The sequence below is a fragment of the Notothenia coriiceps genome, unplaced genomic scaffold, assembly GCF_000735185.1.
Source record: "Notothenia coriiceps isolate Sejong01 unplaced genomic scaffold, NC01 NC01_scaffold00016825, whole genome shotgun sequence".
NCBI classification, from domain to species: domain Eukaryota; kingdom Metazoa; phylum Chordata; class Actinopteri; order Perciformes; family Nototheniidae; genus Notothenia; species Notothenia coriiceps.
This window is the reverse complement of record NW_011349526.1, coordinates 179660-189833: the sequence shown is the minus strand read 5'-3', so window position 1 is coordinate 189833 and position 10174 is coordinate 179660. Positions and strand designations below refer to the sequence as shown.

Here is a 10174-nt window from a genome sequence, read left to right as displayed (position 1 = left end):
GCTCGTGATGCTTGCAAAGCCATGCTCCGCTCCCCACAATGCCGTTCGGCGAAGATTACAATCTTCTACGTCACCCCATTCAAGTGAATGGGCGAAGCTTTGAAAGATTTTTTTCATGCCTGTGTGTGGACGGGCCGTAACAGATCACTAAACTGAAGATAGCTCGTTTCTATGCCTAATGTGTGTGAGAGAGAAAGAATCAGTGACACTACTGCATCAGTAAGAGGTTTAAAAAGAATTAAAACTCACATCTTATTGCAACGTGCAAACCAGCTCTTGTACCTTCAGAGTCATTTTAATTTAAATCCGTCTAATCAACAATTAGACGGATGTTTTTTTCTGATTATATTAAGGATCTTAATTGTTAGAGAAACTACAATCAGCACCCTACTGCGAACCTCCTCGAGTGAAATGTCAAAACGTCTACAGTGAAAGGGGTCCATTATTGGCTGTTTTTATGTGTTTATTTTATCCCAATTAACTTTAATCCAACTAACACATTTTAAAAAGGGGAAAATTATAACAAGGAATCCACAAATGTAAAGTGCACACACACAATCAAATATTTCACCGCTACCATGCAAAGTGCTTCAATTCAGTTGCACACACATAGGAGTGTCACAAAGACGGTGCCTGCGTGCCACAGAGAGTTAGCATGAGAGGGGGGGACATGTTCTCACACACAATGCACGGGACCCACGCGCAGATCATTAACTTGCAGTGATCGCATGTGCTGGCCAAATGGCTGGTGTGTGCAAAAAACCTCAATGTAGCGTTCAATCCCATGATTATCATATGACATGCACACAACCACACTGTCTGTGTGTGTATGGGAATAAAGCTGCTCAACTAGATTAAAACCCAACTTTTCCCACAGAGATGTTGGATAATGATTAACTTCACCTGCTTAGAAATTAATCCTTGGGTGCAGGATTAAAAGGGCCCGGTTTAGGTATGCTTTCTTTTCTCCCATTGCCTGAAGCGACAGTGAACACCATAGATATTTTTCCTCCCTTCTTGCCGACACTGAGAAGTAATGCAGTGAAACAGGAGTCTCTAGACCACACCTTCATTCTGACTCTTGCAGCCTTCAGCAATGTCATGATATTCCTCTTAAAAGCTTCACATGTTAGTCTGAACACATCTTTGGGTGTGTTGTATTTACTCACACACATGCTGTTAGGATTACAATTTCTATCAATCACCAAAACGGTCTAACTATACTGTATAATACAATCTCCTACCTGTTAGAAATGTCAGACAGCAAGTTTCTCCTGATAATACTGCCGCTACTATTTCTCTTGTAGGAACATGTAAGGGAGCTAAATGGAGGTACCGTTAACATCATCACAGAAATGTTAAATGACTGAAGTATATGTTTTGAATGCACAGAATGATATGATTATTTGTATGCTGCAGGTTCACAGGTCTTGAGATGGGTCTTGATAGAAATACTAGTGTTGAATGCAGATACGATATCAGGGTTGAAGTGCCTTCATTTGGGGAATTTAAACATGTTATATTCAAAAACCCTTAGTCTCAATAAAGAAGCTAAACTCTCAGATTAAAACTGTCTTAAATGAGCAAAATTACAGTTTAAATCACAAACGGATCATCTGACTGGATGCCAGATTGTGTGACATGAACAGCTGCTGGCACAGTGAGTGTTTTTCCACTGCACCACAAAGCCAGTCAAAAATGGTTTATATTGAGTGTGTTGGTCAGAGCGACGTGGCAAGTTGGCAAATAGGTTTGCCTAAAGCAGACAGACCAGGGATCGTGGTAAAAAAAAGGTTTGGCCATGGATGCATACCAGACAATCACATGTGTGTCTCTAGCTCTTCTCCAGTATGCATTTTGTGAAATGATGCTTAAACGTCAATATAATTAAATAAAATGTCCACCCCCAACACACACTCTGTTCACCAAAGGCAGTTGGTGTCCGACCTGAGTTGAACCCGGGATGGAGAGTCACAAACAAAGATCAGCTGACAACCCATTCAGATCAAGTGGTTAAACGAGCATGAGATTGAATGGGGAAAAGGTAATGTAAAACCTCCACTAGAGTCCCAAAGGAGCAGGTTGTTTCACCGAACCAGACCGAAGTAGCAGCTTTTAGCAACCAGCATTGTTACCCTTTGAGCTCCACATTGGGTAGCAGAGCTGAAACAAATCTGCTGCACTTTGCATGGGTTTAGGATGTGAACAGAAACGCAGTACTTCTGTGTCCCAGGAGCCTGGGAGATGGTGAGGCTAATAATGTTGTGCCAAGCAGTTTCAGCAAAGGTTCTGCAGGATGTGTGTGTGTTTGTGTGTGTTTGTGTGTGGGTGTGTGTGTGTGTTTTGGTGAATAGGTCTCGAGCTGTGGTGTCTGTGGAAGCTGAAATGATCTTTGCCACAGTGCTTGCACAGTACCTGGCCATTATATAAAGCTCCTACTCTCGGCTAGAGGGCTCTGTACTGAGTGCCAACTCCCTCCCCACCCTCCTCCCCTCTCTGTCCTCCCATCCCCCCTTCCAGCTACTCCGACTCAGGCTTAACTCTGAAATACCTCGCCTGTTGTTTTCTCTCAATCCTTCCTCTGTGGTATCACTTTGCACATTGTGGATCAAACATAAGACAAAAGTTAGGGACTCAAATATGGATCGGGCCATTTCTTCCCGAACCAGGATCAGTTCATGCAACCCAGCTAGACTGAGTTCAGAACGGTTTCCCTTTTAATCATTAGCGTGTTTAATGCGGTGCCATCACACCTGAGGCTCCAGAGGTCTAGTCCCAGCCTGCCACGGGCAGATTGAATCTGAAGCCCATCTTCTTCCATGCTGAATGGCACAAAGATGTGATGACAGGGAAGGTTTGTAATCTGCTGCCAAAACAGTGCAGGTACATCCTGCTGGTAGCAACCAACCAACACAGATTTGCTGCCAAGTATGTGGACAAAGACAGTTGGCAGGAAACACTGACTAACTAGTGTGATGGCAAAGAACAAACAATTGAGCGGGGGCATAACACCTGTTTGATTATCACTGACTTGCTCAAGGAGGAAGGAAGGAAGAAAGGAAGAAAGGAAGGAAGGAACGAGAGCTAAAAAGCTGGTAAAGACTGTGGACAACAAAATCCCACTGCAGTGGAGGAGAAGGAAGACACCCACGAGTTGCCCTCGCCCTCTGCACCTTTTTAATCCTGCAGAGTTGGAGGAGGTCTCACCGAGATGGAGGGGAAATTGTTGACACAGTAGCCAGAAAGATAAGGTGGCCTGAAACATGTTGCAGGGAGAGTGCACCCATGCCTTTTTATCATCAAAGTGGCCTCTCTGATGTGGGGCTACATCTTAGCGCTGCCTGGAAACTCTCTGTGATACTATTGTCCAGGATTCATTCAGAGAAAGTAGGCAGCCTGGTTTGGAGCATCAGGCTGCTCTGTGCTGAGTGAAGTCCCAATTACATTTCTAATCTGCCTCACATCTCATTACAGCTGCATGATGGGAAGAAAATGAACTATATTTCTAAATTTAAACTTAACAAGCAGGTAAAAAAGATCCTCATGATACATCACAATCTAATACTTTGTTTTACCCAAGATGATGAATCCATTTTGTTTTATATTGGCGGTAGCGCTGGTTATTAATGTAATACAATACAAGTAAAAGGGTACAATGGGACATTTTGTCTAATAACTTCAAAGAAATATATAGCATTTCTGACAAGGAAAAAGGGATTAAATAGTATTTTATCAAATCTGAGCTTATTAGACATTCAGTGATAATAAATATCATGATGGCTCAACAAGTAAGACTGTGAGTTAGGGCTCAATAATGTGTTGCACACTACACTCCTGAGTAAAGGCACCATTTCTTAAAGATTTGTCTTTCCTACCAACATGTGTCATTGTTAAATATCATCTTAAATCATAGTGCTCCTGGTACCAATATGTGTAACTGTGCAGCTGTCATTTCATCCACTTTCACTGCGCACGCTCAACCTATCGATGACTCAAAAGATAAAACCACAATCTAAGGAAATCAATTCACTATTATTACAGGAAAGAGAAAGAAAGGGCATTTTTAGATGAATATTCTACAATCATCTGCTGGTTAACAGAGCTGATAACCTGATAACATGTCTTTAATGCAGTAAAAACACTGAATGCAGAATCAACTACCATTATTTCACAGGTAAGAGGTTACCCACTTTATCACCACAACATTGTCATTTCAATGTATCATCAAAGTAAAAGATCAAATGCAGTTTCTTAAAGAAAGCAGAGGGGTCTTCCGCTCACAGCGGGCTACTTCCTTTGGTGCACCAGTGTCTTAAGCTGCAGGCCCTTGGGTCACAGGTCACTGGAAAGGCCACTGCCTGCGCTCACTGCTATTATTAGACATTAACCCTCTAAGCTGCCTGTTCAGGAACCAAAAGCAGAAACACCTTCACCAGCTGGCTGTATTCCCCCTGCAGGTGTCATGATGTTAAACAGACATGAGAGAGGAAGCTATTGGCCCAGAAAGACTAACACCTTCTGCAGAGTACACGTTTCTTTCTTCTCATTGATGACACAGCCTGCTTTCGTTTATCTATAAAAGTAAGAAAGACATCTAAAGAGGGAACATGAATTGAACCGTCTAACTATTTGGGAAACCTGTGGAGTAAGTGTTATCAGGCCAGAACAACGTCTAACATAATGCACTCAACCACAGCTAATCTTGATGCATCTCAACAGACCAAATTCAAGTAAACTGGAGGGAGTCACACTTTTAAAGCCTGCAGCAGGATGGAGAAATAACTTGACATTATATTTTTTATTTATTTCAGATTCACAGCAAAATCTCTCTGATAGTCCAACATTTAAAAAACCTAAAATATCTGCCAAGAAGGTGTCCAGTGAAAAGCCGGCCTTTCTTCCTCCAGTCAGAATTGCACGTTGAGCGCCAAACTGCTACCTACCCATGTCCGTCTCAAATGTGACATGTTACCACGGCAACAGGACTGTGTAACAAAATAACCACGGGAGTTAAGAGAAAGCTGCAATCTCGCCGAGAGCCGGGCACAAGTCGATGGCTGCAGACACCAAGTGCTCTCACAGGGCAAAAGAAAGCTGACAATAGAGAGCTTTCATGCTGCTTTCCCTGAACATACAGAATGTACAGTATGTAATGCAGCCTGAAGGATCAAAGTATGTTCTATGTCTTTATCTGGCAGCCCGTCTGATATCTTTCCCTTAATGCTTAGAATAAGGAAATGGCAATAACTCTCTACAACAGCTGGTTCAACGCTAAACACCTCTGACATGTCTGTGAGAGACGAGACATGCAACATCTGTATTGTGTTTCATCCACCGATCACCATTTGGCTTTTTACCTTATGGCTGAGATGATGTCGTAAAACGCACCGAGTGCTAACACTTAATCCTCCAGTATGAGATTGACACACGTGCCAACATCTGCGCATGCATGTAAGCTTTAAATACAGCCTCAGCTGAGAGGGTTCACTCTTTGTGACTTCAAACGTCTAATTCTCTTTAAACTGAAAATTAACTGCAGCGATAATGACAATGACAACAAGAGCAATAGGCAGGTGTTGAAAGGATGTTGGGGAGCAGAGCGGAGGGCCTGTATCATTAGGGATTAACCTAGCCACAGGCTCTACAAATAGACTGTCTCCACCTATAAGCTGCCAGCACACACAGACAGTTATTTGTACTGCCAGGTAGCTGCTGCAGCTCCGCAGAACAGAGAAGACAGTTCAAAGAGGCTGAGGCGGATCGGGACGCCCACCAAACAGAAAGCGATGCAACAGGATACATTTAGGGTCTGGTAACATCAGAGGCATTCACAAACAGCTTTCATCTAAGGTGACTGCATACAGATCGATGCACCAATTTGGGGTATAATCTATAATACAAAGCCTAGGCCAACCGTGAACAAACGTGAAGCAAAAAGTAATGTTTCAAGGACGAATACTACAAATGTTTAGCCTCTCAGTTGCAAATATGTGCTGCTTTTTTTAGTTTACTGAATATATTTGGAATTTTAAATATGAGTCAGATAAAATAAGCGATTTGAAGACGCCACTTTTGGTTTCAGGTAACTCTGGGTATTTTTTCTTTTTTTTACCAAAGGACTATGTTTTTGGAATATCTTGATTAATTGATAAGTTTGCCATTAACCAACACTCTGAAGGACGAACATTTCTTTGACTGAAATCAAACAAATAAAGCGGTCACATGCTAGGCCAAACCATCAGATGAATCAAGCTTTTGATTATCAATTTATTATATTTTTCACCTAAAAAATCTAATTCTCAGGAGAGGTTCGTCCATACTCACCCACAGAGGTCTGGGCATCATTGAATGAAACAAAATGTATTTGACAAGATGACAAACGTCAGAGGGTTTGTTCATGCATGTACCTGTTGCAAACGAGTACAAAATAAAGATGAAATAAAAAACACTTATTGTTTGGTTGTGTTAAAAGTATAATTGGTTTCCTGTGAACTGTCTGAGCCATGTCCCCTGCTATGTCACACCTTAACGTGTGCGGACTGTGCTTTGAAAATGCAAGATGCCCTACGCCATTAATACTTAAAAACATCATTAAATGTGCTCATAGTCAGGGAAGAGCATCAAGGAGTCACTGCTGGTTTGTGGGATAATACCATGGATGTACAATAAGAACTGGATACAGCGTGGGAGGCGGGGCCTCGTTCATTCCTATGAGAGTTGCTCATTGGCGCATGAAGACAAAATGGCCCAACTTTTGCGAGAGTGAAACGTCACGAAAGTATTCATATAAACATATAATCTGTTCTTATTGTGCATCCATGGGTAAAGGTAAAACTCATGTAGTACGGAACACGTCACATGAACGTGCCGGGCGGCGCGGTCCTGTGGGTTAGATGCGTGTTCATAATGCAGAGGAAAATAACTCTCAGAATAACGTTATTAGCACATTTTACAACTTGAGGAGCCAATGTTTTTAATAAGGGCTATACAAATGTTCATACTGGGTAGTTTATTTAGTTTAAAAAATATTATCCAACGATTTACAGACGTCTCTTTCCCAATGTTAGTCAATGGGAAAAAGTGTTTCCGGGCCCAGCGACTGATACGGAGGTGTAGTACTGCCGTTTGACCACAACGAATATTTTCCTCCGAGTCCGGCGTACTTCCTGGCGGCTTGGATAATACTAGCACATTATTTGAGAACCTGGACGATAAAATAATACTACCAATGATACAAAAAATTACCCAGAGTACTTTTGGTTTAAAACTAATGATACCGACATAAGTGGCCATCACTTTATAATCTATGTTCACAAACTTGTAATATTCTCTTGGAAATTAGACACCATTGAAGATAATACCATATGGTAAGTGCACAGGGTTGAAGTCTCTGAGCATTTTGGTTTTGTAAAAACAAATGTAACAGAAAAGGTTTAGCAGCTTCTCATATTTGACAGTTTCGTATTATTCTTTCCTCAAGAGTTATTTCGACATCAGGTTAGAAATATTTCTACCTACAACCAAGAAAAATATATTTTCAGAGGGGGGATTTTGACAGAAATGTTGTAAGTAACTGACTCTTGTTATGAAACTTAAAGACAGCAAGAAAGAGCCAAATCAATCAACAGTGAATCACAACTGAAGGGAACCTCACTTGTTTTTAAACAAAGACTTCAGGCCAGCTGTTGATGTTATCTGTCTACAGTGGTTGTATACAGTTGGGTGAATTAAAAAATCTGCATCTTTAAAAGCTTCCTCAGTAGCTATCATTACTGCATCACAGCGCTAGGTTAAAATTCATGGAGGATGAAAGTGTCCGGCCTTAAGCAAGACACCGATTCTTCTGATTATTCTAAAGAGCATAGCCACAAAAACCCCTCCATCCTCTGAGCTGAAATCATCATGAAATAACTTTGGTAATGAATAAGCTGTTTAAAATCCCCACGTTTACTTGGGGTTTTGTCAGACAAAATTAGTCAGAGTAGATTTGTGGGCATGTCACTTTTATCTGACATAAAGATATGGAACATTTGTGTCTGTTGACAGCAGCCCCAAGTGTTCATTTTACATTAAGAAAATGAAAAAGCAAGCAAATGTAGAAGTTTAAGAAGCCTTCTACATAGAGAATATCATTTAGTTAAATCAACGAAAGCCTTTAGTAGGACCACATCTGGCTGTTCAAAGCAGACGAGGCTTCATTACAGTGTGCAGACAAACAGTAGCTGGCACAAAGGAGCACATATAGATCCACAGGGCCAGGCAGTGGAAACACAGCGGGGGAAAGTCTAAAAATAGCTCAAGACTGTGATCAATAACTGCTAGATATGTTCCAACTCTGCTTCATAAGGCTAAATTAAAACAGTGTTAAAGTGCTGCTACAGAGACAACAGAATCATGTTAAAGGCAGGGTGCATCAGCGATGAATATTCAGTGGTGCAAAGTTATTAAATACAAGTTTATACAACATGACAAGTATTGCATTTTAATATAATTGAGGTACTTGTACTGTACTCCGGTATTTCAATAATATGCAAGTTTATATTATTGCTTCACAACATTCTGGAATAAAATATTGTAGTTTTTACACCACTGTTTATTCACTACCATGTATTCACTTTATTTGAAACATAATACAAGTATTTTAACACAAGCAAGGGGCTGAGGTATATATGTGTACTTATTTAGCTTGTATCCAAATATTTGCACCAATTTATTGTTTTACCTTTTTCTCGGGAGGATAAACAAATATTGACTTTTACCAAATATTTGTACCATTTTATTGTTTTACCTTTTCTCCCACAGTAAAGTTTTCCAATAATGTATTTCTATTTGACTTATTATTGTTGAAAAATAAATGAAAACACTGTTTAAAGAGGACAAAGAGTAAGAGAGTAAAAGTAAAGGACTTCTCTCCCCCCTGAGTGTCCTCTGTATAACGGTGCGTGGGCCACCGTTATACAAAGTATATTAATTGTATCAACAGATAAAGTGAGCGCAGGTGTGAACGAGCAGACCAGGTGACGTTACTGCAGCTGCATACAGTCTACCTCTGTCTTTCTAAACTTTATAACCATGCACATCCCAAGTGAGCAGTATCCGTCCATGTGTGCATGCTTTAAAACACCAAGCCGCTGTCACATTCAAACACAGTCTGCACACTATCAGCGGGACAAAATGCTCTGCAGCTCAGGACTTTCCCTCTCAAATATATAACCCAAACACCGGACAGAGGCGGGGATGCTGCCCGGAGGTGAGTGCCTGTCTCCGGGGTTAAAGAGCACACAGAGGATTTTTTAAAGTGAAAGCCGCTCAGCCAGCCGCTGCTCAGAAAACGGTTCTCACCAGCGAGAGTCAATATCAACATAAACATGCTCGTCGATACAAGAAAGTTGCTCCTGCATTTGAGCGCTAAGAAATACAATATGACAACATTTGATTACCTTAATGCTAAAAATGACTGTCGGGCGTTAGGACTTGACAACCAAGCGCTTAGTAACCGAGTAAAATTACAACGATTTCAGGCTGCGCCTTACCTTCAGTTCCGCACTCTCCGCCATCTTGTATTTTCTTTGCGCATGCGTGGTTAGCTGCTGTCACATGACTGGGACGCGCTGAGCTCCTGCGTGAACGCGCACACAGAGACAGGGGTGCGTTCAGGTACTCACAAAATGGGTGGGAAAAACAGCGGCAGAATCTTAGCTTTAAATTATCTTAATTGTTTATTTTGGCTTCTTAAGTCTTAGTATATTTTTTGTTTAGCGTAATCAGATATAATAATGCTTTACAGTGTTCTTTTAACACATATTAACTCATTGGCCATTAGCCAATACATATTTATTTGACATATGTATTTATTAACAACAGAGTATTTGATTTAAATTCCGTTTTTAGCTCATTTATTCTTTTTTACATGTGTATAGTTTACTTCTTACTTCTACTCATTTACCTGCACTATTTAATTTCAATACTATTTCTTTTTTGCACTATTTGTATTGTTTTATGTCTTATATGTATTTATGTTGCACTGTTGGAGGAGCCTGCGATTTAAAATGTTCCTTGCCATAACTATGCACTGTAGCTACTGCGCATATGACAATAAAACCTTTGAATCTTTGAACGCTGACCTGAGGGCCAGGAAATCCTGCTGCTCTGTGGGTTACATCATTCTTTAATA

The 10174-nt window shown here is 40.8% G+C and overlaps 1 protein-coding gene across 2 annotated transcripts in view; it reads right to left on the bottom strand.

The window, feature by feature from the left end:
* The window catches only part of LOC104949846 (E3 SUMO-protein ligase PIAS1-like), a 54938-nt gene extending 45375 nt beyond the window's left edge, over window positions 1–9563 (bottom strand). The window contains exon 1 of one of the 2 annotated variants that reach the window (XM_010776275.1): window positions 9534–9563. In XM_010776275.1, the coding sequence (XP_010774577.1) occupies window positions 9534–9557 (24 nt within the window). In that variant the 5' untranslated portion in view covers window positions 9558–9563. The other variant, XM_010776276.1, reaches the window with a different exon arrangement.
* Window positions 9564–10174: the final 611 nt, after the last annotated feature.